Source organism: Mirounga leonina, unplaced genomic scaffold (genome assembly GCF_011800145.1).
Source record: "Mirounga leonina isolate KUSES-001 unplaced genomic scaffold, KU_Mleo_1.0 Mir_175, whole genome shotgun sequence".
In the NCBI taxonomy this organism is placed as follows: domain Eukaryota; kingdom Metazoa; phylum Chordata; class Mammalia; order Carnivora; family Phocidae; genus Mirounga; species Mirounga leonina.
Window position 1 is genome coordinate 4,994,860 of NW_023270453.1, and position 24,153 is coordinate 5,019,012.

General features: G+C 38.4%; 1 protein-coding gene across 1 annotated transcript in view; it reads right to left on the reverse strand.

The window, feature by feature from the left end:
* The window catches only part of TMEM236 (transmembrane protein 236), a 35,663-nt gene extending 11,718 nt beyond the window's left edge, over nucleotides 1–23,945 (reverse strand). Inside the window, exons 1-3 of the mRNA XM_035021541.1 lie at nucleotides 22,523–23,945; nucleotides 9,846–9,918; nucleotides 6,163–6,304 (exon numbers count right to left, since the gene is read on the reverse strand). Coding sequence (XP_034877432.1) covers nucleotides 6,163–6,304; nucleotides 9,846–9,918; nucleotides 22,523–22,779 — 472 coding nt within the window. The 5' untranslated portion in view covers nucleotides 22,780–23,945. The remainder of the gene's footprint in view (nucleotides 1–6,162; nucleotides 6,305–9,845; nucleotides 9,919–22,522) is intronic.
* Between the last annotated feature and the right edge of the window lie 208 nt (nucleotides 23,946–24,153).

The window sequence follows — 24,153 nt, forward strand, 5'->3', positions numbered from 1 at the left end:
GTGTAGTGTTCCATGATTCATTGTTTGTGAATAACACCCAGTGCTCCATGCAACGCGTGCCCTCCTTAATACCCATCACGAGGCTAACCCATCCCCCACCCCCCTCCCCTTTAAAACCCTCAGTTTGTTTCTCGGAGTCCATAGTCTCTCATGGTTCATCTCCCCCTCCGATTTCCCCCCCTTCATTTTTCCCTTCCTTCTCCTAATGTCCTCCATGCTATTCCTTATGTTCCACAAATAAGTGAAACCATATGATAATTGACTTTCTCTGTTTGACTTATTTCACTTAGCATAATCTCCTCCAGTCCCATCCATGTTGATGCAAAAGTTGGGTATTCATCCTTTCTGATGGCTGAGTAATATTCCATTGTATATATGGACCACATCTTCTTTATCCTTTCGTCTATTGAAGGGTATCTTGGCTCTTTCCACAATTTGGCTATTGTGGACATTGCTGCTATGAACATTGGGGTGCATATGGCCCTTCTTTTCACTACATCTGTATCTTTGGGGTAAATACCCAATAGTGCAATTACTGGGTCATAGGGTAGCTCTATTTTTAATTTTTTGAGGAACCTCCACATTGTTTTCCAAAGTGGCTGTACCAACTTGCATTCCCACCAACAGTGTAAGAGGGTTCCCCTTTCTCCACAACCTCTCCAACATTTGTTGTTTCTTGCCTTGTCATTTTTTGCCATTCTAACTAATGTCCTTACTATTTACAGAACTCATGAATCAGTAGTAGAAACAACAAAGGAACAAACATATCAACAGAAAAACAGATCAAGGACAGAAAAATATGATTTTTAAAAAATACAAATAGCCAAGAAACCTATGAGAAAATGCTCAACACAACTACTACCTTAAGTAAATTATTAAAACAATAAGATACTGTTTTTGCCTATGAAATTGGCAAAGATGAAGAGGAATATATTATCCAAAGGTACAAGGTTGAGAAGAAACAGGTGTTTTCTTACACTACTGTTTAGATGGCAAATTAGGGCATTCTTTATAGGGGGTCATTTGATTGATTGACGCCTGTCAAAAACCTTAAAAGCTTGCATATACTTGGAGCCAGAAATTGTACATCTAGGCATTTAACATAAAGAAGTAATCATCTATGTTGTTAAGATCTGGCAGCACTTGGCCCCAGTCTCTGGGTATTAAAGAGACTACACAGTAAGAACTGGACTAAGGCCACTGAGAGCAGATTTATTTGAAAACCTTACACTGCCAACATCATACCTGGCACTTCTGACTGATGTGACAGTGGAAACCACCTCCTCTGCAGAGCTCTGATGTTTTCCACTCAAATATCCTGTTGATCTCACCTCTAGCAAGTCGTCTCTGACTGTGCAGATATCCCCAATGCAGCCAAACCATCTTGCTATCCCGTTTGTACAATCCCCTATGAATGACCCCCTCTGTATTTGTCTGCATGTGCAGCCAGTCCATAATAGTCCCATTTCTTCTGGCAAGTGTTGTTGCCAAGGAGTCTGGGCATGTGCAGATGCTCAGGGTCTTCCGAGGACACTCTGTGGTCATCCTCCTGGTATCATTCGGCTGTCATCCAGTGGCCATTAACTCTCTCTGTCCCTGGCCACTGCTTGGCCAGTCACCTACAAGTGGCTTCTAACTCTCATACATAGCACAGGGTCCTGCAGACACTGACCACCTCTACCATCCATGCATGTGCGCTCCACACATGGCTTGCCTCCCCTGCTCATTCTCACCACATCCTTCTCCTTTTTTCTGCAACCCTTTTTACTTCTGCACAAGAGTCCTAACAATAGTGCTTTTATAGTTAAAAACTGGAAAAGAATCTAGTTGTCCAACAACAGCAGTTAGTTAATGAATCATGGTTAAATAAGTTAGGGTTTGTTAGTATAACGGAATATTATTCAACCAATAAAAACCATGTACTGAAGAAGATACAATAATAAGAATGATATCCACCACAAACTGTTAGGAAAAAAGATACAAAATAGGTTTCCTTAAGTGAAGTATGTCCACGAAGATGTTATCAGTTCTAAATCTCTAGTCTACAAGATCATGGTTGATTTCCATTTTCTTCTTTTTCGCTTATGTTTATTTGACAATCTTTTTAAATGAATATGTATTATTTTGGGAAAACAAAACATTAGAAATAAAACAGTTCGAAATGGAATGTTAAAAATTTTATCTGGTTTTTATATGTTGAGCCTCAAAACCTGTGTGTGCTCTACCCTGATGAGCCCGCTCTACCTGCAATGCTGTATTGTAGTGCATTTTAGTGTGTTGTATTGTTGTATTGTATCACATCCCAGAGCAACGGAAGTCACAACACCTCGGATGAGGGTACACTTTGTCCTTTGGGGGTGAAGTGTCAAGATTCCCAGGAAGCCATGGGCTGGAGAGGCCGAGAATTGGCCACCTGAGTTATGGTACTGCCTTAGAGAAAGCCAAAGCCTATGAATCTAAATGAGGTCCTGGGTTAATGGTTTCTAGACAGTTAGCAGAAGAACCATTCTTTTTTTTTTTTTTTTCCAAATGAAATCTTACATAAAATATCAGCTCCTAAACAGACAAATGTTGTATTGATCTGGTTCAAGTAGGAATTGGGGCAACCAGTGACTCCAGTTAAGCCTCCCCTTTCTGCCCACACCCCCCTACAAAGCAACTTTGTAGGTTTCCAAATTCACTATTTGAGAAACAAACAAAAGTTGGTTTTAATAAGGCAACTTCCATTCCAGCAATAGGTTTCTCCATTCAGAGTATGAAATCCAACTGGTTATTTTTGCACATTTATTACATGTATACCTAGATTTCTTGAGGCCCAATCTTCCTTTCCATGTAGAAAGCTTTCTTTACCATGCCTGCCTAAACTCCTACAAATCCCAGATATTCCCTTTAGATTTTTCTGACCTCCAACACCCTAGATTAAATGAAGTATTCCTTCACGTGTCGCCCCATAGTACTTTAACTATTATACGCTGTTATACCACTTGTAATGTGGCGCCTGAGCTAGGCTTATGCTATTCAAGTGAGTCCTTGTAGGTAGAACTGAAAATCTGCATCCTAACCATGGACTTCTTTGTGGGTCTGTTTGCATTACTGGCTTTTATGAAAGTTAAGGAATCTATGTGGGGGCAGGGGGGTCTAATGGTGACCATGATTTGGGGTTCAGACAATATAGGTAAGGCTGATGTAAGGAAACTGAGATCCCATGGGAAAAAAAAAAAAAACTACCTCAAGAGAAGAAGGAGTCTGGCTCTACCAGAATCAGCCACGAGAACTAGTGATAGGAGGGGAAATGGTGATTTCCACTGGAGTGGGATGGCCATTACTTGAACTTGTCGAATCCCAGCCAATCTGTTGGAACATATACATTCTGGGCATAAAAGTCTTGTGTTCCCAAAAGAAAATCTATTGTTCTGTTTGGGAGCTCTCTAAACAAGTAGATCTCTGTGGAGGGAAGTCAGTATTCCAAATGTCAGAAGAAAGGCAATCAGTCTAAAGCACCAAGAGAACATCAAACAATATCCCAGAAGCAAATAACAGCAGTACAAGCATTTAGAGGAGAGTCAGTCCGAGAGTGGTGGACAAATAGCATATGCCAGGTTGTTTGTGCGTGAGAATGATGACTGAAAAAAAAGCAGGAGCAATGGAATACTTAGCAGTCTGGACCAACAAATGAGACCACAGGAGATCACCTTGGGTCTGGCTTAAAAAAAAAACGGGAGAGGGAACAATATGGAAGAGGAAGAGGGATGGAGGTCCAGTCATTCATTGGTTGGGACTGAGCTAGCAAAATTCAAATAGAAATATCAAAGTGTGCTCCTCAGGACCCACACACTAGTAAGAGCTGGGGACATTCAGGCTATATATTGTATTCCTATTATTTGTTCCCATGGCTGGGACGTGACATTATTAGGTACGACATACATCTGTGAGGCGGCTGTGCCTCAGGGATCTGTGTATCAGAAAATATTCCCTTGTGAGGCTCAGGCTATGTGAAATGATGCGCTTGGATGTTATGACATAGTAATCGCTTGATACTGAGATGTTTCAACTGGTAATGGAAAGTTAGCGGAAAGGACTCCTTGATCCAGTGTGGATTGCTTTAAGCATAAGCATATTTTTTTATATAGAATAACTTTTATTTAAAATTATAGAAAAGGAGGAGCTACACAAAGATCAAGCTTTTCTAGCTTAGAATTGGGATGGTTGAGATAGCACGAGAGTGTCCAGAAATCCAAACATTGTAGATGACCTTAGTTTCTTCAAGTAGAAGGTCATAACTGCTACAAGCTGATGGGTAGGCATTTCAAACTCTCTGGATAGAGCACAGAACAGAATATATTCCATTTCCTAACATTTTTTAAAGGGAGCCAAATGTTTCTAAAGCTTAGTCACCACCCACTCCTACTGTACTTCTTGGATTCTGAAGTACCACATGCAGTGACAGCATATTTTTAGCATACTGGCTTATGTTCAGATTTATGTACTATAACTTATATGTTTATGAATTTATGTATTAAATTCCAGAGAATGAGAATATGCCATACATTCAAAATTCACATAATCTATTTTGTTAGTATGCATATTCAAAAGCTTGCAAAAAATTAAATTGACATAAATTAATATTTGCAAAGGTATTTTGAGGGAATGCTAGTTTTTTTTTAAAGCATGATTTAATCAAATGGTAGAGCTATTAAACCAGATATTAACTCTCCCAAGTTTGGGCAGAGAAGCTCAAGAAGAAGGCTTTTCAAATAAGAAAAAGCAGTTGTGCAAGATGTTCTCAAGTCTTGTCTCCAAGACTGACTTCTTTGGGGTTTTCTTATTTCAATTCTGAGTGTCATCATCATTGCTGGATACGGGGAAAATGCCCCTTTGACAATCCAACTCATCACTTAAAATATAAGATGCCAATAACTTATTCCCAAAAATATACATGTGTATTTTTTAGAAAGAGAATTTTCACTAAGAAAGTAAACAGAATGTCCACATTAACAGGGAAGGTACAGCATTATCAAAAACAATCCAATTTCAAAACAGGGTTGCATCAAGGAAGAGTCTAGAGAAGGAGCAAAGGATGTGACAATCCCCAAATCTCCTCAGTCTGAGACAAATACACTTGGCTCTGGAAGGCAGATATAACTTGAGGATACCCTGTCCTCAAAAGATGGCCACTAGCTACCATCTTTCCTACCTCGTACCCTGCGTTGTTAAACATCACAACCGTCATTTCCTACCTGAGGACAGAGTGCAAAACTTGAAACTCAGAGTCTCAGATTTCCTGGTGGCCTCCCAACTTGGTTTTATTTTTCAAATTTGAGGAGTAAGAGTGACTGGAAGGCTGGTGGCTCATGATCCATACATGATTCTCTAGTCTTTTCCTTCCTGGCTGTAGTAGTCATCCCTATTACTGTAAAGCATTCCCCAGTGACTCACTCAATCTAACCCCTCCACTCCACCAGGAAGTGATTAGACAAAACCTACCCATTTCAAATATAAACTCTTAGTCATACAAGAACTATCGCATATATTTACTATAAATTAAACACAGATACTATCACATGAAATTAAGTGAAAGTTGAGAAAATTTAAGACCAATCATAATATTCAATTAGCATAATACCTTTTTCCTTTTTTTAAGGCCAACCTAAATTTAGTTTTGACTAATCCCTTTGGAAGAGTATTTGTGGCACATCTTGGTTTTGTTAGTGTGATTGTTAGCTTTTTGACAATCCACAATTAAAAACACATAATTCTCTAAGACATAACTGCAGTAGTCACATTAATTTCTGTATCAAAGGTATCTAAACCTAAACTATTTATTTATCTAAACTTAAGGTTTTAAGAGCGTTCCTGAAAAATATAAATCTATAATAATTTACTTAGATAATTTTCTTGTTAGAGTAAACATTAAAGTTTTTGGTATTAAATATTTGGTAAGTTTATTCATTTATCAGTACTACCAAAATACAAATAAGAATAACTGCCTATCAAAGTAGGTTTTAAAATAACTATATTTAGATATCTTCATTTCTGATCTTCTAACTATAATGTTAGCTGTCAGAAAGGGTATCATTAAACATGTCAACAGGTAACAGGGTGACAGAAAGGTGAACAATCTGTCAAACTTCTAAAAATATTTATATTTAAAAGAATACTTACTCTTTAGCCGCCCTCTAAGAGGATATATCCTGAGTTTTTCAATAATATCAACCACAATCAAGGAAGTCAGAACCAGAGAAACTGGCAGGTCAGGTAAATTATCAGGTAAGATATCCACAGGACCATTAATATTTTTTTGAACCTGTTTTCAGAAAACCATTTAGAAGAATTATATTTTTGTGCTTTCTTTATTTAAAATTCTTTTAATAGTCTGAAAGTAGCAATAAATTAATTATAAAGACATTTGCTAAAAGACTAGAAGGATGATTTCCAGATTTTCAGGTGTTCAACCCCATAAGCTTTTGAACAATTTGTAAAGATGTAACAAAGATTCCTATCAGTGGAAGAGCTTTCAGTTCAAGATAGAGCTTGGTAAATACACACAAAAATACAATGGCAGGCTCCTGGTAATGGTGGGATGTGCAATTTCTTCCAACTCTTCTGCTAAGCAGAGCTTTTGGGAGTCCTTAGGTCAGAGAATGAGGGGGACAGATATTGGATGGAGTTCAGGGTTTTCCAAGAAGGGAGAGCCCAGGTAAACCCAGGCAGGTTTTGGGATACTTCCTTCATCTGATTAAGGTATCTACAAAAAAACCTATGGCAAGCATCATATAAGTGGTGATATGTTGAGTTTTTCCTCTGAGATCAAGAAGAAGACAAAGGTGCCACCATGACCAATTCTATTCAGCATCGTACTAGAGGTCCTAGCTGGTATAATGAGGGAAGAGAAAGAAAGAAACACTGTTCATATATATATATATATATATATACATATATATATATATAATTATTCCACATATATATATATATTTCCATAGACTACATAATTGTACATGGGGAAAATCTCCCCAAAATAGATAAATTATTTCTAAATACCAATAAAGCGAAAATGCAATTTTAAAAAATGATACCATTCAATGCAACCTCAATCAAAATTCAAAGTTTTTGTGGAAAATGACAAGCGGACTTTAAAACCCATATAGAACTACAGAGGGCAAGACATTTAGATGAAAAAGATATAAAGATTTACTCTTTTGGCTATAAAGAGCTATTCTACAGCTAGAAGAATTAAATCAATGTGATGTTGGTAGAGGTATATAAAAGTAGGCAGTGGACAAAACAAGGCTTGAAATAGACATGTATATATACACGCCTGATTTACAACAAAAGCAGCACCACAGAGAAATGTGGAAAGACAGACTTTTTAATAAATAGTGCTCAGTCCATTAGACATTAATTGGGGGGAAAAACAGACTCCCCACTACACAACATATACAAAAATTAGTTTCAAATGGACTGTGAATCCAGAAGAGGATGTAAAATAATACAGGCTCCAAAATATAATATAGGAGGACATCTACAGGTCTTTGAAGTTCAGATTCACAGTATGACAAAGTCTTTTCAAGTTACCAAAATTATTATCCATGAAAAAAAGAGACTGATAAACTGCACTGTTTTTAAATTAAGAACTCTTCATTCAAAAATGGCATGAAAAGTATTGTCACAAAGTGTGAATATATTTGCAATACATATGATCAACAAAGGGCTTGAAATCTGAATATATAAATAACTTCTGAATCAACTCCAAAAAGATAAATAACACAATAGGAAAAAATTGGCAAGATGAGAAAACACCCAATTTCATTAATTATTGGTGAAATGCAATGTAAAACTACAATGAGATTCAAGAATATACCCATCGGAATGGCTAAAAGACTTACAAGGTAAGGCTAGCGAGGATGTGGAACAATAGGTATGCTCATTCTCTGCCAGTGTGAAGTCTAAATTAGTAGAATCTCTTTGGAAAACTGGCATCTTCTGCTACAGTTGAACATTTGAATATCTTATGACCCCTCGATTATACTCCTGCATATTTAACCAACTGAAATTCTTGCCTATGTGCATCAATAGACACATTCAAAGATGTTCACAGCAGCATTATTTGTAATAACCAAAACCAGACACAACTGAAGGTGGGCATCAAAAGCAGAAATGTAAACTGTAATATATTCATAATAAGAAATACTCTACAGAATAAAAATGAATGGAATACAGTTGTACACAAAAACTCGAATGAATCACACTTTTGAATAAAAGAAGCCAGACATAGATTAGGTAGATAAATAGAAGATAGATAGATAGATAGATAGATAGATAGATAGATAGATAGATAGATAGATAGATATTATATATATATATATATATATATATAATTGTATTTCCTTTTATGAAAGATTCAAAACCAGACAAACCAATATATGGCATTAGAAGTTAAGACAGAAGTTACCTTTGAGGAGGAGGGAAATGTTGTCATTGCAAAAAAACATGGGGGTGGCTTTTTGGGAGCTGGCAAAGTTATTTTTTGACCTCAGTAGTGTTTACACAGGGTTTTGCTCTGTGCTATTTCATTAATATTGTATACCTTGTGCTTTGTACACATTTCTGTTTGTGTGTTATATTTGAGTGAAAAATTAAAGAAGGAAAAAATGTGCAACAGTGGATAAGGACATAATAGAAAAGAACCAAAAAGGTTCTTTTTGCCCCCAAAAGGTCAATCAAACTACAAATACACCATCACTTTATGATAATAGGGTTCCTTAACAGGTTGTAAACTGAATTTTTAAGGGTCTTGGGGACCTCCCAAGTGCTTTACAAAGTCTTTGGGGAGGAGGGAAGAGAAAAAGATAAATCTAGATAAAAATATTCACATATTGTTGTTTGATGGAAAGTACCTCTGTGGAGCCTTCTGAGGTTATTCTAACACATTCATATATTGTCCTAATGTAGCATCTAGGACATATTCCAACAACCATGTATTTCTAATGATATCATACACTACCCAGTACTCACTTCTTTCACTAAGCCTAGCATAACTATTCTGATTGCCTGTTTATTTTTCTCTCTACTGTTGATAAATTATTACTGAAGGCCAGAGACTCCATCAAATTTCCTGAGTGTTTTATCCCAGTACCTAACACACGGCCTGGCATGTAATATGCACTTAATAAGTATCTATTCAACATATTTCATCTATGAAATATAAAGTAATTTAGGTCACTCACTTTGGGGAAGTGAAAATTATCTTTCACAGCATCATCCAAATTAATAAGGTTAATAGGGCATTCTTCTTTGAACCTTTTTTAGACAATAAAATTCTCACAACCTAAAAGTTCTGCCTATAATATTCCTGTCCTGTAGATGCTCATCTATCAGAGTCCTTTTGAAGCTTCATTAAGTCAAAACATAAAGTCAAGTTTATTTTCAAACAAATATCATGTGCAAATGCTTTGCCAATGGATACATTATCAAAGGTTTTAGAATGAGTGGTTGTTCCTTTGGATATTGTTCAGGACTGAGGACACTCAAAAGACATCTAGTTAAAAGAAACAAATGTGGGTCTACTTTCAAATTCCTTGCTTTTTTATTATTTTGAAATTAACATTCCTGTCTCTCACACACAAACACAGAAGGCATTTTTTTTTAATTGGCTGCTAGACCTTCCTTCACAATTGCAGAGGTAACAATGATCTTAGTACTTTAAATATATACATTATAACTTGGAAAAAGATTAGATAAAATAAACTTTAAGAAAATTTTCAGGCACACTGTTCTATCAAATTCCAGTAACAGAGGAAATTTTAAAATCTCAAAATCTTGCATCAAAAGAAATAAAAATTCCATACCTCGGTCATTGCGATAGAAAAGCTGAAGCTGGGAAGTGTGGTGAGTATAACACACATCATCATAACAGGTCTCCTAGCAAAGGAGAAAAAAAATAAGCAAAAGCAATAATGTACCAGATCAACAGTTCCTGTTACATTTTGCTAATTTTGCAGTTCCTGTTCCATTCATCTATAGTTTTTCTAAGAAACTACTGCTTCCTTATTTCCATTTCCCAAATGTTTGAGTATGGCAAAGGGCAACACACACAAAAACCGGAATATTTTTCTAGAACAAAGGGGTGAGAGATTTCCAAATAACTAGCAAACCATGGACTTCTAAGAGCATTTCTGTGCAAGACAAGACAAGTGACATTCAACATTTTCATTATTATTTGGAATCCTGCCCAAGAGTTTTGGCTCCAGTGACCAACTGAAAAAAACAAAACAAAACATGACTTTCTTAAGTATTATATTATATCCTATGTCTAAAATTGATTTTGCAAAAAAGACATTTAGAGATTGTATACCAAGAGTGACTTCAAGTGAAAACATTTGGATATTTCTTACTTGAACCAAAAAAATTATATATATATAAATATATATAAAATGAAATGTGTGATTTTATATATCATATATATACATATATAAAATCACATATATCACATATATATTATATACACAAAGATATAAAATTTTATGTCTATCGCATATATATAAAAATCACACATATATGTATGTATATATACATATATATGATATATAAAAATCACATGGGGCGCCTGGGTGGCTCAGTCGTTAAGCATCTGCCTTCAGCTCAGGTCATGATCCCAGAGTCCTGGGATCGAGCCCCACATCGGGCTCCCTGCTGAGTGGGGAGCCTGCTTCTCCCTGTCCTTCGCTCCCCCTGCTGGTGTTCCTGCTCTCACTATCTCTCTCTCTGTCAAATAAATGAATAAAATCTTTAAAAAATAAATAAATAAATAAATAAATAAATAAATAAATAAATAAATAAATAAAAATAAAAATCACATAAATTTTCACATTTGTTTTTTGGACCACTTCTTAAACCTTACATGATCAATTAATCAAATAGTTATTGTTATATAATACATATATAATACATAAAATACGACCGAAAGAATTAAAATATATATTTAGCATCATTAATTTATGGTAAGACAAAATATACTCAAAGCTTTTGTATAATGAAATACTTACCTCCTCTTTCCTTAAATATTCATTTCACTAATTACACATTTTACTAATTACATTTATATGATAATGTGTTTCTAAGTACAAAAAGTGTTGAACTCTTTCAAATAACTAAGGATTTCTCCTTGGTACTACCATGTTTCCGTCGATCCCAGCCTTCTAGGTATAGACATAAATTAGAGGGCAGGGTAGACACCTCTCCCAACCAGACCCAATATGACCTGCTAAAACCAGAGGTACAATGGGGCTTTTAAAGGGTAGCTTTGCCTCCTTTTCTGAGCCCAGATCTAGGTTCCTGCAGCACCTGGTTCTCTAAGACTAGCTAGAGCCTTCATGGAGCCCTCTTCTTCTCAACTTGTGCTCAAAAATAGACAGGAGTGCTCCAGGGATTACTCCCATTGCTCTTCTCTATCTATATTTTCTCCCTCAATTATCTAAGCCAATCCCATGGTTTTAAATACCACCCACTTATCCATGACTTCCAAATATTATATATTATTTATATGTTATATAAATATTTATATAAATTATTATATATAAAATATATATTGATATAGAAATTATACAAAATATAATAATATGATATATAAGATATAAATTATATGTGTGTGTGTGTGTGTGTATGTGTATATATATATATATATATATGATTTTTTTGGTTCAAGTAAGAAATATCCAAATGTTTTCACTTGAAGTCATTCTTGGTATACAATCTCTAAATGTCTTTTCTGAAAAATCAAAATCAATATTATATATATATAAATATTCCTGATTCTGGGCTTGTATGCCCAATTCTGTTTGTTACCTCCACTTGGATGTCTCATAGGCAATCCAGATTCAACATGCCTGAAAAAGACTCCACAACCTTCTCCAAACCTGTTCTGATTATCGTCAAATGCTGTCTGGTTTACTGCAAGTAGATTTACTGAAAACACATTTCCAATCCATCCTTTGCTAACACTGTAGCTCATCCGCTGTCATCTCTCATCTGACTTCCTAACCGATTTCCTGTTAGTGTTTCTATTCTTGCCTAGCAGTGTTTTCTCCACAGAGCAAACAGTTATATTTTTAAAATGTAAAACACATCTTATCACTGCCCTGCTCAAAAATCTCCAATGATGAGGGGTGGGGTGAATGGAGAGTTCGTGTTTGGTGAAGACAAAGTTTCAGTTTTGCAAGATGAAAAGAGGTCTATGGATGGACGGTTGGTGACCGCACAACAGTGTGAATGGACTTAATGCCACTGATCTATACGCTTAGAAATGGTTAAGATGGTCAATTTTATGTTATGTGTATTTTTCAAAAAACACACACATTTGTGCATTTTACATAATTTTTAAAAATCTCTGATACATGAGTAATGGAATTAGAATAAAACTGGAACCTATTACTCTAGCCTACATGTTCTATATGATGTGGTTTCTCTTCTTTCTCCTACTCGTTCTCATTTAGAATGGCCTTCCTCTCTCCCAAAAACCACTTAACTCCAGCCATTATGGCCTTCTAAGTTATTTCATGATCACAGCAACCTCACCCCACCTTCAAATTGCATACTGGCTACTCCTTTTACTCCCAGATCTTCCATGTCTGACACCCACTGTCATCCAAATTATATAAATTTACAGCCCTATGACTATCTGAAATTCTGCTGATTATTTCTTGTTTACCATTTTACACATTCTTCTTTGCCAATCCCCCAAACTAAGTTCCATGGAAGCAGAAAACTTATCTCAGTGGTTTCACTACATTATCTCCACTGGCTAGCACAATGTTTTTGAACCATTTTTGTAGCAGTGAAACTTCTGGGAACCTGGTAAATCCTACGGGCCTTTCTCAAAACATAATTTTTAAAAACAAAACAAAGCAATTATGTTGAAATACAGTTATCCAAATTCTTTTAAAATTTTGATATAGTAATATATGTCCCTATCTATGAACACATTCTCTTCTTATTTCCTGTGGAGTACTCAAGATCTAGTGGAAACTGAAATCATTCATAAACCATAATAGGAAGTACCTGCAATGTGATATGAAAAGACCTATGTAATGAAATTACAGGTTCTGGTAATACTACTGTGGTTTGTTACCAACATTCAAAATGGAAAGAAATGATAGCTTTCAATTAAAGGTTAGTGAAAATAAAGATGTAACCTGTTTCTAATCCAAGTTCTGTGTTTTATGTAACCAGAAATAATGATAATTTGTATTTAAAAATCTTGACTTACTGCTAACATGTGTTTATAATTTATTAATAAGTGTTGTGTGGGTTAAATTCTGTTCTCCTCCCCCGCAAAGATATGTTGATGTTCCAACTCCTGGTACCTTACAATGTAATCTCATTTGGCAATAGGGTCTTTCTAGAGGTAGTAAGTTAAAATGAGGTCATTAGGTGGCCCCCAATCCAATGTGACTGGTGCCCTTATAAAGTGGGAAATTTTGGAGAATGTACAGATGAAAGGTTATGTGAAGCAACATAGTGAGACACCACATGATGATGAAGGCAGAGATCAAGCAGGGTGATGCATCTCTAAGGCAAGGTATGCTGGAGTGCCAGCGAACCACCAGCCCTCAGAAGGAACCAACCAACACAGTGATCTCAAGACTTCTAGCCTCCAGAACGGGCAGACAATACATGTCTGTTGTTAAGAAACCCACTTAGAAGTTCTTTGTTATGGCCACCCTACAAAACAAATGCAGATTGTGCTGTAAGGAGGTGGGGTACCCCTGTAACAAATACCTAAAAATGTGGAAGCAGCTTGGAAGGGGGTAATGGGTTATCTGGAAGAGTCTGAAGATTGGTGATAGGGAAAGGCTAGACTGTTAGAAAAACATGGGTGTTACAGAAGATTCTGGTGGAAGCTCAGAAAGGAAAGAGGAGAGCTGCAGAGAAAGCCTCTATCAACCCTAGACAGTACGCACATTGTCATGAACAGAAATGCTACAAATACGAATGTTAAAGGTGTTTCTGGTGAAGTCTCAGGCAGCACTCAGGACCATGTTATTGGAAACTGGAGGAAAGGTGATCCTTTCTATAAAGTGGCAGAACACTTGGTGGAACTGTGTTCTGCTGGGTAGAGAGTGGAACTTAACAGTTGATGAACTCCGATACTTAACTGAGATTTCTATGCAAAGCACTGAAGGCACTGCCTGGTTTCTCCTTGCTGCTTAGAGCAAAATCCAAGAGGAGAGAGAGAAATTGAAGAAGGAATTGTTAAGCAAAAGGGAACCGGAACTTGAATATTTGGAAATTTCAGTCTATCCATATTGTAAAAAATGAGAGGGGCATCTGGGTGGCTCAGTCGGTTAAGCATCTGCCTCTGGCTCAGGTCATGATCCCAGGGTCCTGGGATCGAGCCCCACGTCGGGCTCCCTACACAGTGGGGAGTCTGCTTCTCCCTCTCCCTCTGCTCCTCCACCCCATTCATACTGTCTCTATCTCTCTCTCAAACAAAATCTCTAAAAAAAAAAGAGAGAGCATGTTCTAGAGAGGATACTAAGGGTGTGGCCTGTGAATCCAATCAGCTATCTCAACAGAAATACTGCCACTGACAGTCAGCTTGGACAAAAAGGGGACAGAGATGGGACAAAAGGAAGGAAAGCTATTAGCCTTCTGGGATTCAAGAGGCAGGAAGTGGGCTGCTAGAGCTATTTGGCCGTGAACATGTATTATCCTTCAAGAAAAGGGAAGAATGACTCTGACAGTGCTTTAGAGGCCCAAGAGGCCATCACTGCCACCATGGGCCCAGAGGTTTCCTCCTCGGACGTGGAGGCCAGGAAAAGGATGGAGCCCCCAGCGCCTGATACACCCAGAGGACACAGTGTCCAGCCACAGAGGATTATTCTCAAGCCTTAAAATTTAGTGACATTTGCCCTGTTAGATTTCAGTGAATCTACTTTGCATGTGAGAAGGACATAAATTTTGGGGAGAGCCGGAGGGTAGACTGTCATGGGTTGAAGTATGTTCCCCCAAAAGAGACATGTTGAAGTCCGAACCCCCAGGACCTCAGAATGTGAGTGTATTGGAAAGAGTGTCTTTCCAGAGGTAATAAGTTAAAATTAGGTCAACAGGGTGGGCCCTAATCCAATGTGACTGGTGTCCTTACAAAAAGGGAAAATTTGGAGACAGACATACACAGAGGGAAGACTATGTGAGGAGACACGGGGAGAACACCATGTGATGATGAAGAGATCAGGGTAATGCATCAATATGCTAAGGAAAGCTGAAGAGTACCAGCAAACCCCCAGAAGCTGGAAGAGAGGCCTGGAACAGATTCTCCCTCACAGCCCTCAGAAGGAACCAACCAACACCTTGATCTTAGATTTTTAGTCTCCAGAATTAGGGGATAGTACATTTCTATTGTTTAAGCTCCCAAGTTTGTGGTACTTGGTAACAGCAATTCTAGGAAATTCACACAATGAAATTTATGTTGGAAATCCCATAGACAGACACATCTTTGAAGGTGTACTTATGCTAAGACTAGTGTAAGGCTGTAACCAGAGTAGAGAACTGCTGAGGAGAAGTACTTGTGGACATGGTGTAAGTTCCAGATGGAAGGATGAGTCAGGGCACTACCAGGAGAGCTCTGTGGGCATCTGGAGTAAATTAGAAAGAAGGACTCCCCGAGAAGTAGGCCTACAAAGGCCTACTTCTGAGCTCAGCCATGGTGAGTTAACGATTCATATTTGTGCAGCAAGAATTCTGGCCCTGAGATTTTTCACAGACAAAGCACGGTGAGTGGAACAGGTCAGATAATGTGGGAAACCACTCTATGCTCAGAAACTCATACACATTCTCTATCATTTAGCTCTTCAAGTCCAAGTTCCCTTCCTTGTCTTTCAAGACTTCCCACAATCTGCCATTAACTTCCCAACAAAAAATAACCCTCCTACTTGACACTAAGCCCAGTGAGCTCATACTATAAGCCAAGCTCTGCATTCATCCATTCACCCATTCATCTAAAATGTTGTTAAATGTGTGAACTACACTCTGTCCTGGGATGGAAGGCCACGTAAGACACACTCTGACTTTATGGCACTTACAGGCTCGTGGAAGTTGCCTAAGCACAAGATGAGGTAACTGCAATGACAGCAAGTTTTTCGAGAAGTCACACCCTCAGTGATGAAAGTGACACAGCTGTAGTTGAAGTCAATACATCACACCAAGAGCTGAAGTTGACAGCTGTATCCATAGGACATCAGAGTATCAATGAGATCACCTGAACATTAACAACTCAGCCATCATCCCAAGGAAATATCCAAAAGGGTAAAAGGTCCAGAAATTATAGAACAAGAATACCTGATGAAACCTGCACACCATAGAAGACTTAGCAGAGCGCTTGAGATGGCAGAGTGATGTAACTACTTTTAATATTAGAAATACTTTAATATATACACTTTCCTCTGAGGTCACTGATGTCACTCAGAGGAAAGTCACCCCCAGAGACACAGTTTTGGGAACCACCATCATATAAGTGGCAGTTTATATTTTGAGCCAATGAGAACACTTGCAAAGCAATAAAAAGGGGAAGTGGGGGGGGCACCGGGGTGGCTCAGTCGGTTAAGCATCCAACTCTTTTTTTTTTTTAAAGATTTTATTTATTTATTTGACAGAGAGAGACACAGCAAGAGAGGGAACACAAGCAGGGGGAGTGGGAGAGGGAGAAGCAGGCTTCCTGCCGAGCAGGGAGCCTGATGCAGGGCTTGATCCCAGGATCCTGAGATCATGACCTGAGCTGAAGGCAGTCGTTTAACCGACTGAGCCACCCAGGTGCCCCAAGCATCCAACTCTTTACCTCAGTTCAGGTCTTGATCTCAGGGTTGTCAGTTTAAGCCCCACACTGGGCTCCATGCTAGACATGGAGCCTACTTAAAAGGAAGGGGGGGGGGGTTCCTAGAGAATTGGGTAGAGCTCCTGGCCATGGCCAAATTCACTGGCATATAAAGGGAGGGCAGAGGACACGAAGTCTGAAGAAGATGGGGAGGAACTTTCATGGTGGCAGATTTTATTTTCATATACAGAAATAAGGAAGACTATTCTCAGAATGAGAGACACAAAAACTAGTGCATTCCCCTTAAAATCAGAGGTCCATTGTCTATCTGTATTGTGAGAAATAGCACAGGAGAAGAACTCTAAGGTGCCTTCTAGCTTTAGGATTCTGTGGTATAATGTCAATACCATTGTACAAGCAAGAGGGAGATTAGATTTTTAAGGGGCAGGACTAATGTGCAGAGAACATTTTTCAAGAAGATTATTATTCTGTCAACAAAGACTGTAAAGGAGTGGGGGGGCTGTGGGGAGAAGAAGCAAAAGACAAGGACACCAGCTGGTGAAGGTTATCAGAGCCACAGCATTAGTTAATAAAATGTTCTTCATGCTTCCTTGAGCAAAACAACCAGGATAAATAATCTGATAGTGGATTTGAACACAGGAAAATTTGGGGAACCATGTCCATGTATGATGGCCCTGGAAATTAGTGCCTAACCGGGGTGAGGTTAACAGTCATGGAGAACAAAGAGGTGATGCAAGAGAGATGAAAGAGGAAGAATTAATGGAATCTGGTGACTTATTGCACAAGGTGGGAGAGAAAAGCAAAAGTAAATATATTCTTGATTTACTGGGTATGGTGGGGCAAGGAAGAAAAAGCCTATAGTCAAGTATCACAAAATTCTTGCAAATGAATAGAAGATGGACAGATCCACTGAAAGAAAGAGGAGTGCTCTGGGAAGAAGTAACTTAAGCACCAGTGTTGAGTTCATGGTAACTTACTGATGACCTTCCCAGGTCTGAAAAGAGCAACCTCTACCTTCCTTCAGTTTAACCAGCCTGTCCAGCAGTGCCCAGGCATTATTACCACTGTGCACATGACTTGTGTATGCCACTGTGGAATAGTAAGGTGCTCAAGAGACCAGGCTCTGGAGACAGAACACCCCATCGTCAGTGATGGCTCCACAGCACACTGGCTGTGTGGTCTTGTAATTTCTGTGCCCCAATTTCCTCATTTGTAAGATGAACACTGTAAGTGTTTACTTACATATAAAGGTCAGAGAATTGGGGCACCTGGGTGGCTCAGTCATTAAGCGACTGCCTTCAGCTCAGGTCATGGTCCCAGGGTCCTGGGATCGAGCCCCGCATCGGGCTCCCTGTTCGGCGGGAAGCCTGCTTGTGTTCCCTCTCTTGCTGTGTCTCTCTCTGTCAAATAAATAAATCTTTAAAAAAAATAAAAAGATAAAGGTCAAAGAATTAACTAAAATAATACAGGCAATGTGTTTACCACGATGTTTGGTACATAGTGCTACTATTGAAGAGCTTTCAATAAGTACTTCTCTTATTTTACTATGACTACAACTACTACTACTATTACTACCACTATCTTAAACAAATCAACAGCAAATCATGTCTAATAGGCTAAGAACTTAAGCAAGTAGAATGCAGTCCAAAATGTTGGCATGTTTCAAACATGGCACTGCCTGGAATTCATGACATGTCATGATTTAAGTAATTGTACTCTGAAAGATGAGAGAATTCCTGAAATGCAGCCCTGGGTCCCAAGGCATTCTGGGAATCCCCACAAATCCTCCATTATTATCCTATCCCCAGGTACTCTCTTCATTGAGATAGGCTCCAGTTGCAGACTAGTCTTGTAGCTCAGTGGTTTCACTCATTCACTGATATCCCAGGAAAGGGATTTCTCTTATTTACTGGGATATACAATTTGGTGTGTATATAAATAGCTTTTCCTCATTCCTCAACCATCTCCCTAGTCTATTATGAATTATGACAGGCATCTCTAAAAAGGAACAATCATTCTAAAGAGAATGAGGAGGTGTTTCACAAGAGTAAAGGAAAGAGCACTGGATTAAAGTTGAGACTCTACTGTTGATTTAGTGTGCATGTCTTAAGATCTCTGGCATTGTTTCCTCCCTTACAAAATAGGAATTATATCCACTTGGTCAACTTCACAACACTGGCATGCAGGTCAAGTGAAAAAATAAAACATAGAAGCACTGTATAAGTGCCAAATACTTTATGAGATATTCATGATATCACTATATTGGCCTTCATTTTTCTCAAAGGATAAAAGAGACCTACAAGGTTTTCCAAATTCAACGAATATCACTTTTAGCATATAATTTTCTTCATCCTCACTTCTCAGAGTCATTCTGAGGATTAAACAAGATCATGTTTTATTTATTTATTTATTTGGTTTTTTTAATTAGAGAGAGTGCACAGGGTGGGGAGGGGCAGAAGAAGAGAGAGAATCTTAAGCAGGCTCCACACTGAGCTCAGAGAATCATACGCAGGCTCCACACAGGGCTCAGTCTCACAACACTGAGATCACGATCTGAGCCAAAATCAAGAGTTGGACACTTATCCAAGCCACCCAGGCGGCCCTAAACAAGATCATGTCTTAAATGGAAATAATAAATTCAGCCTGAGGTAATAACAATAATATTCATTGAATCCATACTACGTGCCAGGCATTATGCTTAGAACTTTATGTGCATAATTTTATTCAGTTTCTTAAAACAGCACTCAAATGAAAAAGATATGGTTGTCCCTGTTACGCTCATGAGAAAATTAAGATTCAAAGAACTTAATTAACACACAAATCCTCACAGTCAATGTCAAAGCTGAGATTTGAACTTAGGTCTGTACCTCTCAGCTGTATGGCCAGGGCACACTCTTTACTAGCTGTATGACTCATTCTCTACTGAATACCAGCTTCATGGGGTTAATAATGCCATCATGAACTTACAGGGATGTCCTCAAATAGGCTCATAACAATCTATCTGTGAATGCTAAGGATCTTTAAGATTTTGTGTAAACAACTATTTAAGCATTCTTTAAAAATCATTATTTCAATCCCTACCTTCTATAATACCAATTGTTTTTGCATCATCTTCATCTAGCAATTAAGATAAACACTCTGCCTTACCACATATATTAAAATATCCATATACACAATGTTGAGAATCATATAGAATATCCAAATATACATCTTTGGAGGGAATATATCTTAATGACACCAAAAGAGTTGCGTTGATCTTGAAATACACTTGGCATTCAAAGACAGAAAAAAAATAAAGGAAAAGTTACACAAGATAAAGGAAAGAGCACAGATTCAGACCAATCTGGGCTTAAAATCCCAGCTCCACCACTTATGAATTTATTACCTGACAAAGTTGATCACTTGTTAGAGTTTCTGTTTCTTTATCCCTAAAATGAGAACACTAGCACATAGCTTGCCAGGCTGTCATAAAGCTTAATTTTAATAGTACAGAATGTGTAAAGTTTCTAGAATAGTGCTAGGTAACTCTTCTCTTCTATGCCAGTAAGAGATAGCAATATGACAGTGCTCACGAAGGAGGCCATGAGGAAACAGTTTCACAGTTGCACTAAAACTAAACAACCTATCGTATATTATTTAAGAACACCTGTGGCCAGTCACACCTACAAAGAAAATGAAAGACCAGAAGAGTATTTCCCCAAAGAATTCACTGGAACATATAACTGTGACACAGCCCAAGACTCATTAGCACAAGGGGAAGACATGGACCAGACTTGTAAAACAAAATGTGTACTGGGGAGTAGAAATGAAAGACTACTCTCTTCCTTACCCTCAATTTACCCCAGCAGATTGGGATCTTGTCATTCAAAGACACAGATTAGGAGAGTGGTTAGAAGTACCGATTATGGAGTCAGATGGATGGAGGTCCAAAGTCTGGTCCTCTCACTCACTAGTTAAATGACCAGGGAAGTTGCATAACCTCTCTAATCATAAATTTCCTCTTGGGAATAATAATGATGAACTCAGGAAAATACCTACTTTACAAGGTAGTATAGAAGGAAATGAAATTCACATGTAAATCTCTGAGCACATACATGATCGGTAAAGAAGCAGTTATAACTTAATGATGATGATGATAACTCATATGGCAGGTTTGCTGCCTGAATGATATTCAGAACTTAGAGTCCCAGAGATTTGAGTCAATGTAAAAAAATATATGGAGTGCCTTTCTGGGCTGGAGTAAACCAATGGTTTCTACAGTTATTTGGATATTCCATCCTTCCCTCAAAACTCCCAGCCCAGCCAGGAGTCCTGAACCATCAAAGTAACTTCTAGGTGCTGTGAGGAGTGAAGGGCCCAGCTCAGCTCCAAACCTACTCCATAGGTAATCCTGAGACTTTGGGTCAAGGTTTGGAAAATCCCTAAACCCCATTCATAAATGCAGTGTCAACCAAATGGTTTATTTCCAGAAACCCTTCAATATATTTGCCCTCAGGGAACTGAAAGTCCCCTGGCAAGGTTCGTGAAACCACATCTAGAATAGGCACCCAGAGAACACCTGTGAACTCCACACTTCAGTTTTCCCCTTCTGTACCCTCCTGATACAACTAGACTGCTGTCTCTATGACTTTTACATTTCTGCCCTTGTTAAAATTCCCAGCTGCTTGCTTTTCAAATGTGTTGATGTTTTTTTACTTTAAAATAAAAGATCAGTATGAGGGATGCCTGGGTGGCTCAGTCGGTTAAGCGTCTGCCTTTGGCTCAGGTCATGATCCCAAGGTCTTGGGATGGAGACCTAAATCAGGCTCCCTGCTCAGCAGGAGCCTGCTTCTCCCTCTCTCTCTGCCCCTCCCCCTGTTGTGCTCTCCCTCTCTCTGTCATACGAATAAATAAAATCTTTAAAATAAATAAATAAATAAAAGATCAGTATGAAAGAAGGTTTAATGAAGCAAAGAAAACAAAAAAATCTCAGATGAGTAAAAATCAGATCTGAAGCTCTAAAAGGAAAAATATATTAGTACCAGAGATTATTTGTACTTAATCCATATAGGTGATATGGTCATCAAATTACTGCTGAACCAACATTAAATCTTAATTTATTTAAAATATTTCTATATTATTATTGAAGCAGTTCCCCCCCTCCCCCCCCCACACACACCAGGGAAACAGAATTTACTAACATAGTAAAGTATTATTTTTTAAATCTGAGTAAAGAGACTAGTTGCTTAAAAATCTCAGTTGGTTAAGAGTCAAAGGATGCTTTAGACCTGCAAAACAATGCAATATAAACATTTCAGAATAGACATTACTTTGTTTTGCACAAAAGTAAAATTCTATGTTATAATCTTACGATTATGATTTCTATAAATTAACTGTGTTAACTTTATGCAGTTCAGTGTACAGAAGAATTAGGTCCAACATTTAGTACTCAGGATATCAGACTCATGCTAACTGCAAGCTTATAAACACATGTAACATGTTGCTATCAGTCAGGAAAAATGCCCCCCCCCCTTTTTTTTAAAGGAAGATACCATAATATCAACACATTTATAGAAATGGTACTAATTACTTCTCACTAATCATAATGCGCATACATTATGTACATTTGTGCTATGCTAACATCCTTACCTGTAGTACCTGAGAAAGTATCTTTGAAAGCATCACAGAGCTCCCCTGCTTTAGAACGCTTTTACTTACCATCCTTTAATTTTTTTGGAAAGGTGATGCTTCTTGTATAAGAAAACTTTTATGGGAACCCAAATCAGTAGAGTTACCAAAGCCACATAGGCGATTGAAGAGGAAACAATCAGCCAATAATGCGTTTTCTCGGGGCTGCCCTCTCTGCTTTGATAGGCAGTGGCAAACTGTTCCACAATCACGAGCGTGGGAATGGAGAAAGCAGCAAACTCAAGAAGTTCAAAAGCCAGGAGCTTGATTAGTCTTCCAGAAGCCATCCTGAGGAAGGGCAAGCTGCTGAGGATCAAACACTCCCCCTCTGGTTGTAAGCAGCATATGGACACCAATACTGAGCTGGGATCAAGTTCCTTGTACTGAAATCACTAACCAGTGACTTTTTATTCTTTTATTGACCCTCACTGGGTTCAATGATCTTCCAACTGAACAAGCGAGGCCTCTTAAAGAAACAGAACAGTTGTGGAAATGATCACTTAATGTGTTTGCACGCCCATTATTCAAAGTCAAATGAATTCCTGAATATGCTTTGCAGCACTGGTAATAAGCAGGGCTTTCAGTGTAAGCTCGGATTGCCAATTGGAGCACCCAAAAAATTCTGTGCAATATTTAACATTTGTTCAGTAGAACCACTGGAATTATATAATTTTAGAGTTAAAGGAGGAGGAGAGCTATAATCCAATCCCCGATTTCTGTATCTAAGCAGATCCAGGCAAAAAGAGATACCCAAAACCTGGGTCTTCATCGTGGAAGACTACCCCTTGTTTTTATTCAAAGTGCTTGAAAAAGGAGTTTGGATTCACACTGCCAACCTCCTAACCAGATTGCTTCCTGGTACTCGAACTATTTTTCTTGCACATTAATTGTTATGTAACCCAGATTAACATTTTTATTTTGCTGGTGAGGAAACCAACATATGTTGGAAACTTGTTATCAGGATTGACATATTAAGAGCTGTCTATATCTAGTCCAAAAGCATATCAAATATTTAAAAGACAACAACTGTCTCCATGATTATCCTCCCTTCAAACACTACTTGTGAGCACCTGCAATGAGCACTTTGCCTTTGCTAGGTGCTGGGGTGTGAAGGTGAATGGACAAAAGATTTCTGCCCTAAAAATGCTCAAAGTCCAATAGAGAAAACAAACCTGTGAACAACGAAAATCGCTGAGGTCGGAAGTACAACTTAAGTGCTATGGTAACACAGAGGAGAACTTCCTCTTTCGGCTGTGGGAGGGGAGGGAGAGATAGGGATGAGGAAGACAGATGGCAGGTTTTGGGGTGTCGGTAACATTCCAGACACAAAAAAAGAAGCCAGGAGGCTGGTGTGGTTATGAGAATCTGGTGTCACATGGCAGGAAGTAGAGACAGGTGATGTTAGAATTGGCTGGGGTCAGAATGTAAACGTTCCTTGAGGGATTTGGGTGTGGGATGGGGTGGGGTGGGGTGGGGTGTGTGTGTGTGTGTGTGTGTGTGTGTGTGTGTGTGTGTGTGTGGCAGTCAGTGAAAAGGCAATGTTTTCTGGACAGAAGAGCCACTTAACTTGATCACGTGGAAAGCGTAGTGAGTGCTGCTGGTGTGGAGGAAGGACGGGAGCAGTGTTAACCTGGAGGTGGGGAAGCCAGGGGGGAAGCCAC